Here is a 20,728-nt window from a genome sequence, read left to right on the forward strand (position 1 = left end):
TGTATTTCTTGGCTTTGGTTAAATCTTTAGAATACATATAAAAGCAACAATTTACATGCTCTAGATACTTATACTTTTTTTTTTCAATATGGAAAAATAAACGTCTAAATCTATTAAATTCACATGTGTGAGAATACTACAGCTAGTGTTGTAACTGAAGGTGACCAAAGATCTATACTACATAGAGCAACGAGTTGGCAGCGATCTCATTTATAAAATTCATCCAAGGTCTTTGACATCATTGGCTGTTAGCCTATTAATTCAGAGACTATCTGGGCTCTGACTGTGGGAAGGACAGGGAAAGCTGGTGATTGAGTTGAGAAGAGGAAAAACAGAAGATGGAGGAGGAAAAAAGAGGCATAGACACTACTGAAGGAAAGGAGAAACTAAAAAGAGAAATGAAAGTGAAAAACCAAGAGATTTAATTCAAAGAAGAGACAAGACAAAATCTAGAAGGAAAATAGCAGTCTGAAAAAGAATACAATGAAAATGTAAGGAATGAGAAAAATACTATATACTAAAAGAAAATTTGGAAAGAAAGGAAAACATGCAATTGGAAAAATCATTCAAGAGAGTGAAGAAATGTAAGTAGGACAGTGAAATTAACTGAACATATGGACAGATGATGTACAGACAGCAAAAGTGATATAAAAAGGACTCAAGAAAAGGACATCAAAAAGTAAACTGAGAAGATGACAGTGTGTTTTTATTATTCTGAAGTTTGTAACATCTGCTATATGTGAGGGCTGCCCAAACCTAACATTACTCTGAGATTACAAAGTAATTTTAATTGTTTTTGGGTCTTAAGGATATGCAACTACAATTAACATCTCAGGGATAGTGACAAAGTTAAAAGTTCAACACACTTTGAAAAAATATATTTTTCTTCTATAGAAACATACATATATGGATATAAGCGCATGTATACAATCGCACACACACGTGCATACGCACACCCCTGTCTAGAAAACAGCTTTTGGTAAAAATTCTTTCTGACCTAGAGAAAAACTGACAGAGAAAGAACCATTTTTATTTTGAAAAATATATCGATGTAATGAATTAATGAAAGCCTGGCTAAGACCAACAGCCAATGTATTACAGTGTAATGTTACTGCTTTCGAATTATGGGTCTAATATTTGTTAATGTATATTTACCCAATAAGGCAGACCAGTCCCCAGGTAGAAACGGCACCAGCAGCTTCTGTATACTCGAAGACATACACCTTGTACTGATCCTATAGACAAAGACACATTGCTCCTAAAAATTACCCCACTGCAGGACTTCACTGGGCACAATGCAATAAGTGAAGTCATTCTACAAAGGGAGGCAGACACGAGAGATACAAAAAAGTATGTATTATTGATCCAGCAGGTAACAGGGGCCAGGGTTTCTAATTGTAAACTTATTAATCAGTCAGTCAACTCTAATAGAGGGAAGCCAGACTAGATTAACTGATGGAGTATGGAGAGAAAAAATATTGATTGGGAAGAGAGAGATCATGCATGTATGCATCCGCACAGAGCTGTTATAAGGAAAAGGGATGGAGAGTCTTCAAGGAACAGATAATTGCTATCATTTGGGCCAGCCTGAAGCCTGGTTTTGTCAGTATCTTGCTCATTTTAACCAGTGACCTTCTTAGGATCCCCAGCCTCCAACTTCCCTCCCGCTCAGCTGCCAGATTCCCTCTTCTCTTTTCTCCCTGTGAGAAAAACAAGTACTGATCCCATTCTCACTCCAAAGTCCAGTGTCATGAGTTGAACAGTTTTCAATTAGCAATAATTGTACCTCGGATTAACCTCATTGGCTATGATACTGCCACTGAATAGAGGCTAAGGACCCTAAAGGGAAGAGGTTACTCCAGTCAGAGACTCTTGGGGACAGAGACTGCCAAAAAGATCGAGAGAACAACAGAGTATAATACCAACCCTGGAGAATGTCACAATAAATGGATGTGAAGGAAATACGAATAGTACATGTAATTTTGGCCTTTGATTTGTGCATTGGAAAAAGGAGAACAATTTGAGAGACTGCCCCTCAGGGACACTCCTATTTCCTCTGAAGTGTCTAGGTAAATTCTTTCTTTTTCTCCATCACTAACCTCTCATTACCCCCTGAGTGCGCACCACTTCAGCAGTTTACATTCCCTAGAAATCCCCTACAGCAGTGTAGAAAGAGACACCCCAGGTCAGAGGGCATTACAACCCATCCCCCACTCCCAATTCATAATCCATTTAGAGTCACACATTCCTTGCTGAAGTCAAATAGCATGGAGTTGCATGAAAAAATTCTCCATGTTTTCCTTTCCGAGTCAGCCAACTGAGGTGGCTCAAAAATATCAGCTGTACCTTCATTCTAGTCTGCATGCTTGGGCAAAGTGCAGACATTTGAATTTGGCTCAAAATGGCTGCCTGATTTAAATTTAGCTCGTCCTGGTGCCAACCTTACTCTTACAGACCTGGTCTCAGTGACTAGCAATCAGTCTAAACTTGTAACTGTACAGAATTTCCAAACTGGTTTAAAAATTGCAGAACCTAGTTTAAGACCAACCTGGAGCTATGTAGTATCAAACTTTAGGTCAAACCAGTGCATGAAACTTCTGTCCACTTTCCCTGCGTAGTCCTGAGGCTGGGAAAACCCAGCCACTGGCCCCAGCCCCGGAGCTGCTCTTTTCACCCCTCCATCCCTTCACTGGGTTATTTTTTGCCCCCGCCACCTGTGACTAGCCAGCCCTCTCAACCCCCATCCCACAACCTGCTCTGGGAGTAGCCACTTTTATGAGCATTCACCACTGTCAGAGCTGAGAAAGTAAATTGTGGTGCGAGGAGGAGTGGGAGGGATGGGGGTGTAGGTTTGCTGGAGTAGGGGGACCCCACAACTCAATTGTGGGTCATGCTGCCCCCCTCTACCCACGGGTTTGTGCCTGCCCCTCGTGGGTTGCACCTCCCCCCATCCCCCAGTGGACCCCTGAGTCCCCCACTAGCCTCCCCACCCTGACTTACCTGATATCAGGCAGCCATTCTGAATCAATTTAACCTCTCCTTAACACCCCCAAATGTCTGTACTTAGCCTTGATGTCTTAACAAAACATAACCCTCAAGCCACATACCTTCTTGCACGTGCATTCTGTTTTAATATTTTCTGCTGGCATGGCTTCATGCTCAGTCATTTTTCCCCAGCCTACATAACAAAAATGTTTTCTGGGAGAGCCCAGGAGAACCCAAGAGACCAAACATCAAGACTCATATGGAATTTATTTAAAGTGGGGAGAGTGCGGGAAGAACCCGTAAAGCTGAGTGGTTCTGCTATTTGGAATTGCTTTTATATATTGTGTGTACATAGCAAGCTGGAATTTCAGAGCTGGCTTTTGTTTGCATTCATCAGGAAACATTTGTTATATGAGCCGCTGCCACTGCTACCAAAACAGCTGCTGCTAGAAGAATCAGAGACCATCTCAATCGTTTCTTTTTCCTCTGGAAAGTCTAATTGACGAATGAGGCTTAGTGTTTTAGAGCAAAATTAACATCGCTTGGCCTTGCTGCCATGCTGGCGGTCCTCAAGATAGCTGGAAAATACATTTTGGAAAGCCTATGCAAATTACAGCAGCAGACACATAACAAAGCTCCCAAAATGCATACAAGTGAGGGAAAATAGGAGCTTCAGGTAGCACATGAATTGTTTGGCAGTTGGATCAGTACCTGGAATGTGAACTGTTCTTCCTTGTGCTGTTTTCCTGTTTAGCCTTCTATCTGATTTTGTTTTGAATAGTATAGCTAAGTAACTGAAATCCAGGGAAACTCCTTTAGGCCACATCCCACAAGTCCCTTGCAGTCTGCAAAACTGAAGGCCATATCCTGCTCTGATCTACAGTGAATTCCCTACTGCAAGAATGCTGCTTACAGGGAACTTACAGGGTGGGCTAGAGCAATGATTCTCAACCAGGGTGCCATGGCATCCTGGGGTGCCTTGAAATCCTTTCAAGCATTCTGCAGGGTCCCACACAATGTTAGCACTGTTAGGGTATTTATACACGTGCTTTTGGTCCCCTGACATGCCGAAGCTCTGCCGCTTCAGAGCAGACACTATTGGCTCTGCTCCACATGCGAGCTGAGGGGTAATGCGCTATACCGTGTGTAGTTGTATAAGCAGCAAAATGCACATCAGTGCACAGAAAACGGAGGCAGTACACTTTTGAGCTAAAGCACCTCCAATGTGTTTTATTTCAAAAACATGCCACCACCATTTTCTCAGTGCTGACCTGTATTTCACCTCTTGCACAACTGCAAATGTTGCAGTGCCAGAAGCTTTTCAAAGTGCCCAGAGCTGCAGTGCTTACATTTGTAAAAATGCCCTTTGATTTCAAACGGGGACCCATAGTGTCAAAACCATTCTGACCTGTTGTGATCTTTCTGAGTTCCTTCAACAGAACCATTTCCTTATTATTTTTCTGAAGTAAAAAAAAAAGTGCAAACTAAAAACTGGCATTTTTTGAAGGCTGCATTGAGTAAAAAAAAAGGTGAGAACCATTAGGCTAGAGTAACCCCGCAGACAGCTACTTCTCTTGACGTCCTTGTGCATCTATCCATGGGATTAAAAGACTTGATACTCCTAGCTGATTGCACTCCTTTGTGCAGAAGATGCATCTTCCCAAGATGCGCACAGCGATGCTGGGAGTATGGTGCTTTTATTGTTTTCCACAATGAGAAACACTTTCAAAAACTCTTCAATGATTTAGGCCCTGATTTTCAAAGGGACTTTGGCACCTAATTCCTATGAATTTCATTTGCAATTAAACAGCTGTGAAGATCTGAATCTTAGGAACTTAAGTCCCATTTTTGAGCACTTAACAGTCCTTGTCTCTCTGACTTCTATTTTTAATGGGAGTTGCATACCAATCTGAAATAAAATCACACCCTAAACTTCTCAAAGCATAAATCTATCTGCAAGTACAAAGGAAACAGTAAAGCTATGTTAAATCTCTTCATGCTTTCTTTCAACATCCATATTGGAATGTATTGTATTTCCTTTAATTTGTAAGGTGCATGGTAAAACCCTATCCATATCATAAATATTAAACAAGACAGAAGCTGAACTGCAGTATTCACATGAAAACTCAGTTCTAAGTTCCTAAACCATCCTGAACTAGACAGTCACACTGCACAGAAATTAAATGTAAAGTTATCTGAAGTAAGAATTTATTTTCTGTGAAATCTTTTAATGCTTCCTAATATGCTTAGAGGCACAAGGCACAATTCTGGAGTAATAGAGATATCCATTTAACTGGTATCCTGTATTAGTACTTTAATTTGTGGGACTTATAATCAGTGTGCAAAAATATATATTGCAGACATCCTGGAAGAGGGAAAGAAACAGGGATTCTTATCTGACTAGCGACTGTGATTGTGGCATTGTGAGACTTTTCATTTACCATATACCTGTCTTTCACATCAAATTGCCTCAATTTTACATGTAAAAAGATGCTTTATTCATCCCCCCCTGTCACATTCCCACCCCCCACTCAACGGCTGGCCCCACAAACTCATCCAAACAGCTGAAAGCCAAGCCAGGCTCTTAATGAGTTATGGATCATTACTAGTAATAAAAAGTCCAAAGGCCAAATTCTGCTCTCAGGTTCATTTTTACAATTCTACCGAAGACAGTAAGGTTGCTCAGGTGTAGCTAAGGGTACCTGCCCAACCAGGTGGAACTTAGTTAAAAGTTCTCTTTTTTGTATGTTATCTGAATGGAGATTAAGCTTGTCAACAGTCCAGTTCTCATAAGAGTGAGCAATACAGTTCTTATTTCTATTCAAATGATAATTTTGAAAGATACATATTGTGATAGATGGTTTGACCTGCTTGGAATGTTAGTGATTTAATTAAGATTACAAACTCCATCCATTGTAGCAAAGTTGGGGCAGGGAGGGGGGAGAAGGGATTTGTTCATATAATTTATAGACAAAGACCTACCTAATTCACGGCTGCTGCCTCTGGAATTTGTGGTCCCAGCATGACATCAGGCGCCATTTTCATGGCAGAGCGCAGCAGCCCCCTTCCCCCTCCCCCCCTCTGGAGATTGATAGATGGCCATTTGTCAATCTCTGGGGAGGGGCGGCACTTCCGGGGTCCCTTGGCCAGAGGCGCCCTCCTGTCCCTCCCTGGAAATTGACAGATGGCCGCCTGTCAATTTCTGGGGAGAGGCAGGACTTCTAGGTCCCCTCAGTCAGAGGCATGGGGGGGCCGCAAAAATCCCCCCCCATTTCTCTGTCCATGTTCAGGAGGCCAGGGCTTTCCACCTCTGTTTGCAGCTTCCTCCAGAATTTCTCTCTGTGGGGGGTAAAGTGGGAGTACCCACAGATGACATTTTCAATCCAATGGCACTGGGAGAGCACTTGCAAAAGGCACCTCCTGTCACCAAAGTCCCATGTCCACAGGCTTGATCTGTGGACCATAGGTTGCCAACTTCTCCTGTACATGAATGCATCACTTCCCTGGATGCCGCAGCTTTTGCCGCACTGTTAACTTATAAGCTATGTTGCTATACTGCATACAGGCAATGTTCAAGAGAGGTGTCAAAGAATTTAGAATTATTTTCAAATTTAAAGCAGTACCATTAGTATGAGGCCTCATTATCTCTTGAGGCCCTGGTGCTCCTTAGCTAAGTAGTACAGTTGCCTTCAAGATACCATCACTGAGCTCCTGAAATGATCCCCAAGCACAAAAGAAAATACATGAATTCTTGTCTGATACAGAAGGTGGAAAGTTTGGGTTGGCTGATCCCTTGAGGACCTAAGCCACAAATACGTTTTATTTTTACTGCACCAAAGTATGAAATTACATCCATTTGGGTTTAGGCCAAAACCAGACAGCCCATCAATAGTTTGGATGAAAAGAAATTGAAAACAATGCAAGTGTCATGAGGATGTGAAACACAAGATCTGGAGCCTGAAGTCTTTCACAACAGAGCTAAAATATGGAAGAGACGCTGTACAAGGTCTCGGTTTTCATGATGCAACATGGTGCAACTGTATTTTACAGTTAATTCACTGAGTGAACTTCATTCATTCATAACAGAATGGCTGAGGTTAGCATGCAAAGGAAGTGTCTGACCTCTCCAACAAAGAACCTGCTGATTGATGTGAAAAGGGAGAGAGGAGCAAAGCCATACTTGCATAAGCGTGGTTCCAAATGCTAATCAGATAACGTATGGGCAAGATATCCAGAGGGATTCATAAACAACCATACTCCCAAACAGCCGAGAACAAAGTGCAATTGAAGTATAAGTCAGTCAAAGGAAGATGGCGCCAGAGAAACAAAGCAGCACATGTCCAGTTTAGCCACAAGAGAGGCTTCAGAAGTAACTCTATAATAAGCACAACTGGTGTGCCAAGAAACTGGATGCCACCACTGAAAGAAATCATTTTACAGCTTAGTGTCCAGGCCAGGAGTATTAATGCAAAGTATAGTGTAGTGAAGGGAGAAAAGTACTCTAATTCTATGAAAAATAAATGTTTTGTAATGAATCTTATGTTTTATGTGGAATCAGGTAGGGGTTTCACACTTACCACATGAGCTTATTCCTCCAAGATTTTTTAGTATGGAGCAGTGCTGGAACTAAGTTGTACCTGTGATGGTCCATAAATTATGCAAGAAGCAAGGATTTTTGTCTGTAATATCTTTAACTGATAGACAAGCTTCTGAGTGGGAAGCATTCTTCATCAGGTCTCAGCAGATGTTGCAGCAGTGATGGTCCAGGCCATTATAGTGACAACAACTCCTGAGACTTGATGAAGAATCCTTCCCATTCAAAAGCTGGTCTTAATTTACCTCAATCATGCAGTTAGTCTATTAAAAGATATCGCCCACAACTCCTTGCCTCTAGTATGGAACAGACACTCGGGCTGGGATTTTCAAAGGAAGCTTAAAGACCTAGGCATTCACTTCCAGTTGAGACTCAGTAGGGTCTAAGGTCCCGGTAACCTTAGGTTCCACTGAAAATCCCAGCCCACATGTGATATATATAAAAGTTTTGAGGGCTGGGGCAGTGTGGGTGCTAAGGTGCATGGCTGACAGCTCAGAGGTTGCAAGTTCAAAGACATAGCAGAAGCACTCACAGTGTGGCCTGTTAGATTCCAACAAATCTGTGAATTCTGCTAAATACCTTGTCACAAAGACACGAGAAAGGAAAGGAATAGAAGTTTTAAATCTCCATTTGTAGTAGGCAGGCAAGCTTGAGTACTTCCAGTGGAACTAGCAAAGTACATTTGCAGTAATGAGAATTTGAGAGCTGGCAAGTTTTTTGAAAGGGTGAGACAACATGTAAATTGCTCTTGAGTCAAATTTTAGTTTGGTCATCACCATTTCTGACTCATTTCAAAAGATTATTTTCAGCATGTCAATCTCAGTACATATTGCAATGCAGGGATACCTGCTTTGGAAAGGGTTCAGTTATTCTTAGGTGCCCCAATCTTCTCTGGAGAACTTACTGGTGCAGGGACCACTGTGAAGAAGCTAGCACAGTCTCTAGAATGAATCCGACTCAGAGCAGAGAATCTTTTGAGTTCACATTGCAAAGCAAAGCTTCCAAACTGAGGCCCTTAAGTGCTTATTTTTAAAAATCCTTCCAGGAGTTCATGTCCAAGATTTGATCTGTTTTTCCACAGGTCCTTTCTGTGGAATTTGAAATAATGCATAATCAATGGAAATTTTCATTACAAATTGGCCCAAGCTGGAACAATTGGGCCCAAAGTTTCAAGGATCTCAGATGCAAAGCTCCAGTTTGGACCCGTTTCTCAAAATCTTATTTTCATAGTTGATGACCTAAGACAATAAATTCAGCAGCTTTTGACATGACTTTTGCCTTTACTTAGACCTTTTTGGCATGTAGATTGGGAAACTGAGAGGGGTCATTGCACAAACAGTGGTTTCTCTTCCCTTGGGGACCCTATCTCCCTAATCTCTGTCTTTTGCTCTCACCCACCCACCCACAGAACTATGAATTTGTCTTAGAATATAATATTACACACTGTACTCAGAACTTAAACTTGTTTTAGCAGGCACCATTATTTTAGCCATGCCTTCTAAAATAAGCCAGCTGCTTTAGCCAGTGTGGCTATCAGCATTCTTCTAGGTAATTTTGAAAGCTTACAGACTCAGGAGGGGGAGGGAAGGGGGAATTCCTTCAGTTTTCCTATTCTTATTTTCTATTCACTGGACAGGATGAAGAGTGTAAATGGAACCATAAGCCAAATGCAAATCTACATTTGCTACTGCAAGTTAGTAATGTCTAAGTTTTCCTGAAAGACTGGAAAAAGTAGGGAGATTGCACCACCATCTGGACAAATCCTATTAGTTCATGAATACAAATTACTCAGCTCCACGTACTATGAAAGAGAGGGTTTAATATATGAAATGTTCACTGGGCTAACAGTCTGGGGAAATAAAAGGGAACTGTTAGTCAAGAATCACTGCTTCTGCTTTGTGCCACTCTTTTCTTGCATAATTCATCTCAATTTGTTTTGCAGCTGGCAGCTGTACTGGCATACATCCTTTCAAGGGACAAAATAGGTGACGACAGTCTTTTCCCCCATCTTTCCCCTTTTATTTTCTTGGATCTGCTTTCAAAAAGGCCCCAGAAGGAACTGGCAGAGCTGTGACCCATCAACCCAGAGCCACTGATAGTTTTCTTAACCAGAGTGCGGTGAGATCCTTTGGGTACTACAGGTGTGAGAAGATACACAGGTAAGGGCAGGCTACAGGTGTAAGGAGATAAGCAGATAAGGACAAGCTCAAACTCTTCCTGCCTGGTTGCTCCCCTGATCAGCCCCTCTGAAAGAAGGTAAGCACTAATAAATTAGTTGCCATTCAGTTCCACAGAAGTTACTGAGAGGCATCTTGCATCTAAAAAGGCTGAGGATCACTGGTTTATGTCATTCCTGCATGGGAACTGGTGCATCTGTAGCCAGATCTGCCTTGCTGTACTGCCCAGAGAGGAAGAGATGGGCAAGAAAGGGACATGGGTTTCACTACACTTTGCTCCTTGCTGTACATGACAGATATCTGAACCTTTCTGTTCTACACCAAGAGTTTTATCATGATATGATCCACCTTGAAGGCAGTAGGAAGCAGGAAAGTACTCTGTCCTTTCCTCTGTGGTAAAATCATTATTATAACTGTCATAGCCCCAATTCTGCCATCAGCAAGAAAGAACATTTTCCAAAGAAAACACACCTAATATTCATCTCCCCCTCTCCTATATCAATGAAGGAAGAAGTCCCAACCTCTTTATCACTTGTCCCAAGATCTATAATGAAGACAAATACAGGCAGTCCTCGACTTACAACATTTCAAGTTACAATGTTTTGCATGTACAACGTTTAGAAATTGACACTCTGTTTCAACTTTCTGATGTCAGTTTTGACTTTACAGCGCTTGATCTGATGCAATACCATGCCAGCGAGCAAGTTCACTGTGTCACCCATCTCCCTGGAGAACATCCGTCCAAACTTCCTTGGACACTTTCTTTACGAAAGCAGACAAGACTCCAGGAAAACCTGCAGCCAAGACTCTGGAGAAGACTCCAGCCAAGAGCCCTTCAAAAAGTCCAGCAAAGTCATCTCAAAGAAGTCCTTACAAATCCATCGTTATTTACAATATAAATACATTGATGTAGCTATATTACTCATCTATAATTGATTGAGTACAAAATTCTGGGTTATTTTTGGTGAAAATAGGGTATTGGGCCTTGGTTCAGGAACCAATCCCCCATTTAAAACATTGTTTCCTATAGGAAAATCTGTTCCAAGTTACAACATTTTGACATAAGACGTGGTTTTCAGGAACCGGTTGTGTCATAAATCCGAGGACTGCCTGTATCAACATTGCCCTCCACATTTCCTACTAGTCACAAGACAAAAGGCAAGTCACAGATAAGGTTAAAAGCTCTACTGTCTCCAGCGTAAAGTGAAAGTAGATTAAAGAGAAAAACATGTTTTAATTTTCTGGAAAGTTATTAGTAAGTGATGTAGAAACATCCTTCCTGAATAGGATTTTTAAGCGTTGACAGTGTTCCTTTAAGGAACCCTTTCTGGAGGGGCAGTCTCATTTGCAAGCCGCTTGCCCTGTATTTTCCAAGAACACATCTGACTTTTTACACTTTCCTGTCTCAGTAAATTTTGTTCCAGTTGACAGCATGAGTAATTTCATTACACACAGTAAAGTTAACTGTTTGAAAAGTCTAACTCAATTTTCTTGCTCCATATTAAGACCTATACATTCCTATAGGTATGACTAACTTTCAAGGAGCAGAAAAAAATTTCCTGGTATTGAGGAAAAATATTTTTATGGTTTTTGGTGCCAAAGCCGACAAAGTTTATGAGCTCCTATGTAAAGGTGAGGGAGATTAGACCTAGTTCTGAGGCAATAAAAACATTTTTTATCACCTATTCTTATATATTAGATGCTATTAATTTTCAACTTTTCTGGCACGCAACAAAAAGGCAGTAGAAAACCCTGTGCTTTTCTGTGCATTGTATATATTTTTTCCTGTTTTATTTAAACTCCAAATCTGTCTATATAAAAGAAACTGTAAACACTGTCTGCTTTTAAAGGCAGCTGGCCCTTAGCCAAAAGGCATGGAAGTAAGGGTCAAAGCCATTCACATAACCATCAGAGCTAATAGGACGCTGGTCACTGCTTTTCCTTTAGTTGTGCTACTAAAACGGTGGGAAAATCAGGAGTGGCAAGAGTGCTTACATGTAAAGATCCATGTTTATATCTAAACATTCACAATTTCTCAATTCCCCACAAATCTGAAATTCCCCAATCAAGACTTTGGTATGGACCTGTATCTTCCTTAATAGTTAACAAAAAAAAAAAGTTCAAAAAGTGAGCTAAGAGTGCCTGGTGAGCTCTGCACTATTTTTTTTTTTTGTTCCTTACATATTCCCTGCACTTCCATTTTTTTCTATATCTGTCATTAAAGGTAGTTTTATTTAAAAGAAACAGGAGCTGTAGAGTGGGTTTGCTACATGATGGCTTTTCTTGTTTATCTGAGATGCAACAGTTCACTTTTGATATATGATCTTTCCACTCACAAGCCTTTTTTCCCCATTCATGAAAATGCTGTCGTATCAGCCACAACATACTCTCTTTCTTCAGCATTCAAATAGAAAACTTTTTTACTGCACAAGGTTACTCTGGCAAATATCACGTCTATGCAGGCTCCAAGATCTACCAATCCAAACTCCAGCCTTCACTTTGTTCCCTGGCACCATAACACCCAATGCCTGAAGAGACCATGAACCACATGCCAGACTTTCTAGCAACCCCCTCTGGTTGTGTCAAGAGTTGCAATAACTTACCTTCAGAGGAATTATGCCCAATGCTGCTCAGTCAGAAAACTGACATGTACCTGTGCTGGGAATGACTAAAAAGGTCCAAATGGAAGGGAGGGTGGGATCCAGCAAAGGGAGGTTGGGATCCTTCTTCTCTCCATTTCCTCAAAACACCACAGTTAAGGAAAAGTAAAAAAAAGCAAACACTGACTGTCACAAATAGCTGTGAGCATTGCGCTCCTAAGTGGTGAACAGTTAAATGCTTAAGGGCAGGGGTCTGTGCATAGATAAGAAGAGACCTTAGGCAAGAGAAAACTGGGTAAAATCTCTTCTGGTTAATATGGACAAAAGTGACAGTCTACAGTATCCTATCTGATACCAACATTAGAAAAGCAAACACTTGAAGGACAGAATAAGGGGAGAAACCCCAAACAAACGGGAAATATGCGGCTTTTAAAGCATTCTGCGGATGAAAACACACTGTGGCTAATGAAACTTAACCGCTACATAAAACACTAGCATTTCACTGAACGTTATTATAAAGATGTGTAAGACTTAAAATATTTGGCATATGGATTAGCTCAAACTGCCATTTTTATTTATGTGATGAAGAAACACATTTTCCTGATAGTCTCTGTTGCTAAAGTTTCCTCTGTTGCAGGCTTGTTAATGTTTTTAGACCCCCTCAAATTAAAATGGCGCTGGGATACATTTCAAAATTGCAAGCCAGTTTAGTGTAAAAAATGAAAAGAATATATACAAAGTCGCTGTCAAACTAATCTAATTTACAGTTTCAAATACAATATTGTTTGTGGTTCACCATGATTGGGAAGTTTAATTGTCTTAACCTTACTGCCTTGTGCCCCCCTTTTTATTTTTTTACTTTTTACCCTTATTTGTATTAGCCTTTTCTTACCTACATGACTTAGTTCTTAAGAAAAATATCTCTCGAATCACCAAGAAAAGCACCCATGACCACGTTTCATTAACTTGTGCCATTTCAGATGGACAAATAATGAAATGTGTATGTTTAGCATATGGATTTGCTCAAACTGACATTTTTACTTGATAGAATAAACAGAAGACAAAACTCATCAGCTTAATAAAGCTCCAGCTTTCTTAATATTTTACTATTTAACATGTATACCAGATGATTTTTGAAAGTAAGGAGTTTCTAATGTTTGGTTCTTTGCCAGAAGAACTATATCCAAGACTAACAAACATTTGTTTGATAAATTTCAGTAAATTTAATTATTAAAATACTGTCTCAGGAAACAAAGTTACTTACTCTCCAAGGAAAAGAGGAAGAAAGAGAAAAATTGATTAAAATGTGTATGACCCACAAAGGAAAATAAACAAGACAAGAAAACATGCAAAGCTCATGTCATTCCTGATTTCCACCAGCATCAACCCAGGGTGAGGGCCCCGGAGGGCAAGAAATTCACCTAGATGGAGGTGATACAAGATGTCTATAACCCAGGTTTGCCTGAAACTGTAGGAAGCTAGCCAGTCAGGTCAGGGCAGATCCAGACACAGAGGCTAGCAAAAGCAATTACACATAAATTAGTATAAGTGATTGGAAACCAGTTCATATCTGTAACATAACAGAAGTTCAGTGTATATAAACTGGTTTCGAAATGGCTGAAACCAGTTTAAAGATAAACCTGGATGGAGGTAATATTAGACTTAATTGATTTAGGTTAAATTAGTTTATTGAACTTCTGTCCCTTCCAGATTCAAGTTAATTCCTAGCTCCCCAGCATCCCAGGATGCTTTGCACTTCCCCCAGAAACCCCACTGCAGGATGGGCAGGCTAGCTTTGGCCCAAGCTGTCTGCTCCAGCTTAGCAGGGAGGTGTGCTCTAGTGCACGACCCCCCCCCCAGACTGATACAGTCTTTGCACGACCCCCCCCCAGGTTCTGGCCTGGGCAACTGCAGGCATGTGGCTGCATTTCTGGAATCAAAAGTGAATGTCTGTTTACTTGCTTATTATAGTTCAATCTCTGCAGTATAGACTAGCCTGCAAAGATTGAATCAATTCAGCCTTGGGGTGTACCAATAGAGATTTTGGGGGCCAATACCGATAGCCAATATTTAACGAGGCGTATCAGCCAATACCAATCCGATGCAGCTGCTATCAGGTGGTAAGTCCGGTGTGGTGAAAGGGAGGGGAGAGGGAAGGAGAGTGGGAGGGTGCAAATCAAGGCCCCCCAAGGTGAGGGAGGGGGCAGGGGCAGGTGCTGCCCAGCTGCGGAGGCGGGGCGTGGGATGGAGGCACAGCTCGTGGGGTAGAGGCAGCTCCTGCTGCTGCTTGCACTCCGGGACGGTGGGGGGGCATAAGCCCCCAGATCTACAAGGCATGGGGCGGGCTGCAGCTGCAGGGTGGAACTGGAGCCGGTGCTGCATGGGGCTTTTCTTGCCAGAGGCTGGGCTTACAGTCAGAGTGGGCTCCGGCAACACTGGGAGGCGGCTGCAGCCACCCCAGATTTTGCCACAGCTCCACTCCCAACCCCAAGTTGCTGCCCCCTGCCTGGCACAGCCCTGACTGAACATCCCTCCTCCACCCAAGTGCTGGGAAAAGCCGGGGCTGCGCTGGGCGGGTGGATGGCAGAGCGGGGCTGGGAGTGGAGCTGCTGCAAAATTTGGGGTGGCTGCATCCTTCCAGAGTCTGCTCCGACTCCATGGCTAGCCCCCAGCAAGAAAAGCCCTGCGTAGCAGCAGCTCCACCCCACAGCTGCAGCCTGCCCCACACGGCACAGATCCGGGGGCACACGTCCCTCCACCCCTGCCCTTCTGGGGTGCAAGCAGTGGTGGGAGCTGCTCCCACCCTATGAGACGCACCTCTGTCCTGCGCCCGACCCCCTCCGGCTGGGTAGCACCTTCCCCTGCTCTCTCCCTCAGCATGGAGAGCCTTGATCCACCCCTTCCCTCCCCGCTCCCCTTCCAACTTACCAGCTGAAGGCAGCTTTCCACACTCCCAGCTCTGCTCCATGCTGTGCTGTGGCTGCACGCAGAACAGGCATTTATTGGCCAAATAATTGGCCCCATTGGGCTGATATCCGATATAGACAATATTTTTTATATCGGTACCAATCCAATATCGGACTGATATATCGGTGCAGCTCTAGCTAAGACTGCAGTCTTCTCAAGGGTCACACATGCTCTCAGGTGCAGGGGAATGTCTATGGCAGCCTCCTTCCCCCAGCAGCTCCCAGAGCCAGACTGACTGCTCTGGCTCATGCCTTAGATCAGAGGTCAGCAACATTTTTGGTCAGAGTGCCAAAAACACCCACAACCTTAATTTGTAAGTTGGCATGCTGGGGTGGATAGTGGGGATATCATGAGGGACCTGATCTTTGTTGTGACAGAGCGTCCCTGGCCCCTTCCTGCCATCTGCCCCAAGGCACACGTGCCAAGCAAAATGCCTTTGCATGCCATGCTCTGGCACATGTGCCGGAGGTTGCCTACACCCGCCCTAGGCTTGTGTGGCTTGAAGCCACACCTCATTTTGGTCATGTGATGCCCTGAGCTCTGGGCAGAGTTTTCCTTGTCATTCAAGGGCCAGCCTGCCTTCCTGCAGCCACATCCAGCTGAGTCTGCTTCATCTTCTCAAAGGAGCAGGAGTCTCTCGGCCCCCTCCTACAGTTCCCTCTTTTCCCTTTCTCTTACTCCCCAGGTAACAGGGTTTGGGTCCCCTGTTACACTCATATTCAGCTCAAGCTAATATACAATGTGATGCACTGAGCAATGGAGCCAAGCCATACATTAATAATGAAGCCCAGCTGTGATGAGCTGGATGCATAGCTTGGATGGATGACGGGTGAATAACCAAGCAGCTCTGCTACAGTGAACTGGAGTGAAGAAGAAGAAATGTGAATGCATTTCAAGGCTAACTGGCCAACTCCTGTGAGCAATTAATCATAAATGAGTAGCATCAACTACCTAGATGAGAAAGGCATAGACCTTATTACACACCAACAGCACACCATTAGGTAGGAGAAATGAACAAAGCAAAGACTGTATCAGCTGCAGGGAACCAGCAGATTGTGGGGTGCTGCAAAACTGGAGACAAAAAATGCTTATCATGTATAGGCCAGTACATCTACTATGCGCGACTCAAACTCTGAACTATAGCACTGTCATTCTCACCTATGAGGGACTCATGAGGGTGCTATTCAGTTGACAAAGTTTTCCTAAAATTTATTTTTAATCTTCACTATGCAGTAAGCTGGCAAGGTGGAGCATCCACAGTGTCAAACCAGGTTAGTGTGCTTATCAGTCAAGTGTGCAGGTCTAATTTAAAATCCTTGCTCTAGTCACAGCTGGAGTCTCATCATAGCCAGTTATGGACTTCTGGTCCCTTCACTGAGCTACTGTGCAATCTGGCATGATAATAATACCTCTGTTGTTTACCAGGCCTGGGAAAGGAACAGCAGAGGGTGCTGTGGATCAGGAGTACTGAGTATCACTGAGGATAGCTGTGGAAGATTTCTTACATCTGTAATTATTCTTAGCTCCAGTTGGTTTTATTAGCTCTTCATATTCATGAGTGTAAAATTTACTTATAAATTAAGAATAAGTACCACTGGAAGTAAAATACTCATGTATTCATGAGTAATGAAAAGAGAGAAGGGGGAGGGCTTTTAACAAGGAAACTGCTCCTTTTCTATTTTTAGCCTTAAGAAATAAGGTTGGAAGAATAAAATTAATAACACTGTAAAAAGAGATTAGTTCCCCAAAGCTCTTCCTAATAAACACCACCATTCTCCAATTCCAGTGCAGGCAAGATAGGTGAAATTCTGCTTTTACACAGAAAAACTTCAAGGAGATGAAATCATATTCCAGAATCTCTCCATGCATCAACTTCAGAGGTGGACCACACTTCTACTCATGAGTCAGGGGTTTGTATTACTGCTCTAGAACCATGTAAAGATCAAGAATAGCTGGGGATATCTGCTCTCATTTCTGCTCATCACAGGGAGGTCCTTAAAAATAAGCAAGATCTTCTAGGCTGTTTGCCACTTTCCTAGTCCCCACTCCTTCCCCAAAGCTGCTTCTCTCTCAGCATTACTCTTCATTACTTCTTTAACCAAGGAAAGCTGGAGAAGGGACAACTTATGATGTAAGGAACAATGGAACAGTTTATAGATTCCCACTGGGTAATTTCCACACTGGCTAGGATGGTATCCTGGCTCCCTGACTCCCTTCCTTGTGTTGGAGACCCCACTCCAGTGTTCTAACAAGTGTTCATCACATTAACAGTGAGCCACCCCCCACTTCCATGAGTTTGGGAATGTATCTGTAAGGGTGTGCCCACTTCCCCCACCCCTTTTACTCTTTTGTAATGCAGAGGGGGAGCATCTGGCCAAATGACAGAAGCTGTTCTCACAAGAATACAAAGCCATATTCTCATTATTCCAACCCATTTATTGTCTTTTTATTGAGCTATTTTGTTACTGCTTTATTGACTAAAATACAACTTCTCATCTTTAAGCAGCTACAGGCATCTTGAAACTGTAACTATGAGGAAAGGCTTTGTTATGAAAAACTTACCTGGGTTTTTGTAAATGCTGAGCACATCCTTAAAATAGTGAGGTAAGAATCTTTCCAGTAAAAGCAGCACATCCTCCAACTCTTCCAGAATCCCCACAAGCAGGAAATTTTCATTCACGTTCAATTTTGCTCTTTCAAGGGCCCATTCACCAGGCTCCCTTTGTGGATATTAAGGGGAGAAAAATAAAAGGTCTTTAAATAGTGCATTTGCTTTGGAAATTCACATAAGAAAAAAATACTTAGTCCTCAAGCAGGATTTCTGTAGATGTGCAGGCAGGCTTTGTGATACTCTGCTTTATTGGATCAGAATCATTTTACAAACCGTTTTGATTGAAAATAGAAAGAGTAAAGGTCTATGTGGTTCATAAAACCTATTCACAAATCATCTAGATATGGTTTTCTTAGTTAAAATATAATTCCCTTAAAATTAAGTTGGGGACTGTGCAGCAGTGCTCAATTCTCTTGACATTTTCCTCTAAGAAGCTCAAAACCACTCACCCATAAAACAGTGCATTTATGCTCTGAAAAAGCCACCCGTACATCTATGTGGATGGAAGACTTGACAGGACTTGGTCTGTGAATGGCCCTGAAGGTGGACTGCAGAACATGAGGAAGACCCTTCCTCTTGGAGTGGTCTCCACCTCTTGTTGGCCAACTCATTGGCCATTCTTTCTCACATCTCTCTGGGTTTTCCCTTGCTCCCTCTTGCCACCCTTTGCTTTCTCCCTGCACCTATAGGAGATGTTTTTTAGGATGCTGAGTATCAGTCCAATTTTAAGGGTTGTTTAGACCCTAATGAGGTGGGTTTTTTGCCTTTCTTGCAGAATTAGGGAGGCAGAGTTAAGTGAAGCAGCAGTAGGACTTGGACATTCACAGTTAGCAATCTGCAGGAGTCCTTTATCTTTGCAACTTGCTGTTGGTGTTCAGGATGGGTAAAGGAACAAGGGGGTCACCCAGAACTGAAAGAGATCTAGTGGACCTTGTGCCTATAGGAAAAGAATGTAATGTCTTTGCAGACTGAGGTACACTCTTCAGTATGCTCTGTCGTTCTTGAAGCGGGGCAGAAAAGTGGAGAGGATTTAAAGGACTGAGCTGAATTTTACAGGCAGGCTGAGCAATGTGTACACCATTTCTAAGCAAAATGGTGGGAGTCCTACAATATCAGCAGTGGACCCAATTCTATATCTGGTACTCTAGGTTCATCATGTTTAAAGCCTGCCACCTAAGTTTACAACCCTGGCAAGAAAGCAATTTTTATGATGTACAGCATCAAATATGCTGTTTTACACACAGCATCACACAATCCTTTCCTTCACAAACCCATACCCATTTATTCTTTCTTGGGTATTTTCTTAGTTCATATTTGTAACCAATCCCAGTCCCCAGGACTTTCCTTCTGATTTGTATGTAGGGTGCTATTAGAAACATCAGCACCACATTTCACTAGTGCAGGGACCACAGTGTGATAGACATCATGGTTTTAATGGCACATGCCATAAATACTTGTTGGTCCCAACAATTTTTGCCTACCAGTTTATCTGGAGATCCAGGTAAAATGGCTTGACTACATCAACTTCAATTCTGTATATTGCTAAACAATAGCCTTTCCTTCTATATAGCCATCTTTTGCAGCCAGATAAAAGGTGGACAGTCAATTTGAGACATACCATTTGTCCAGTGGCACTCTACTCCCTTTACACAGCTCTGTCTCCAGCACAGAAGCAGTACAGAATTCTACCTATTGGGAACCTATATGTACCTGAGCACCTAAGCCGATCCTGTTCCACCCTATTTTAGTCCCTAAAAAACTGTTAACAGAGAAAGCAGAAGAATCCTCTTCCTACTTACTGCTCTTTGTGACTTAGTCTTAAGGCTACGATGGTGCCATGTAATAAAAGCAGTCATGGTAATGCTTTTTCAGGGATTTGAGCAGGGTGGAACAGAACACGTGTAGTTGACTAATAAGTGGAACAGGATCTGGTCCATGACATCGTAATGGCCAACTCCTCTGTCCCTACTTCTTGTAGCTCCCCTTCCGATTATGGTAACTTAGACATCTCCTTGGCATCTGTGGGACTGCTTGTGTGCATGAAGTTAAATATAGGACCACAAATGTTTACTACATCAGGGCCAAAACAAACTAGGAGTCCTCTATTTAAAACAGAGTCATGAAGGCATTTAACTCCTTCAGAACATCTGAGCAGAGCTGAATCTAATTATGGAAATGGAACTCACAATTTAGGGAAACATTTACAATGAAACTGATTAACACATAATTAAAACTGTGTGTTACACACACTGTCACTGTGATTTTTTTACTATATGCATACTAATCTATTTAGATTTGGTGAATTATAAGCATGGATTCAATGAAAAAGAAAAGCAAAATTTACATTACTTTCCTTATTTTGTAACAACTGCATGCAGTTATCACCAACTGCCACAAGACAGATTTTCTTTTGAATTTAAGATAGCAAAAAATCAATTGCATGTCTGATATAACTATTGGTACCTGTTTTTTATGTCTATTTCTTTATTACATCAGGTCTGAGATGCATATATTTACCTGCATCTTGGATGCTGTCCACAGAAATATGGTATGATGTAAAATAACCTGGGATTGGAACACTCAGGATAATTTTCAAGAATACATACATTAATGTCCTGAGGAGGGAAGAAAAAAAAAGAAAAGAAAAAAACTAAGGTTAAGTATTATTTCTTATAACCTCCATAAAAACTTTCTCTTGCTTTCAGATATTACTCATGCAGTGGACATAGTATACTTATATTTTAGTATGACTTCTGATAAAGTTCCCCATCATGTTCTTATAAAATTGCTATAA

The 20,728-nt window shown here is 42.0% G+C and overlaps 1 protein-coding gene and 1 non-coding gene across 2 annotated transcripts in view; both read right to left on the reverse strand.

The window, feature by feature from the left end:
- The window catches only part of UST (uronyl 2-sulfotransferase), a 328,787-nt gene that overhangs the window by 40,418 nt on the left and 267,641 nt on the right, over window positions 1–20,728 (reverse strand). Inside the window, exons 7-8 of the mRNA XM_025193114.1 lie at window positions 20,452–20,549; window positions 17,886–18,043 (exon numbers count right to left, since the gene is read on the reverse strand). Coding sequence (XP_025048899.1) covers window positions 17,886–18,043; window positions 20,452–20,549 — 256 coding nt within the window. The remainder of the gene's footprint in view (window positions 1–17,885; window positions 18,044–20,451; window positions 20,550–20,728) is intronic.
- LOC112548218 lies at window positions 1,689–1,831 on the reverse strand. The gene has a single exon (XR_003092027.1). It is a non-coding gene; the product is annotated as a U4 spliceosomal RNA (small nuclear RNA).

Source organism: Alligator sinensis, unplaced genomic scaffold, assembly GCF_000455745.1.
Source record: "Alligator sinensis unplaced genomic scaffold, ASM45574v1 scaffold786_3, whole genome shotgun sequence".
In the NCBI taxonomy this organism is placed as follows: domain Eukaryota; kingdom Metazoa; phylum Chordata; order Crocodylia; family Alligatoridae; genus Alligator; species Alligator sinensis.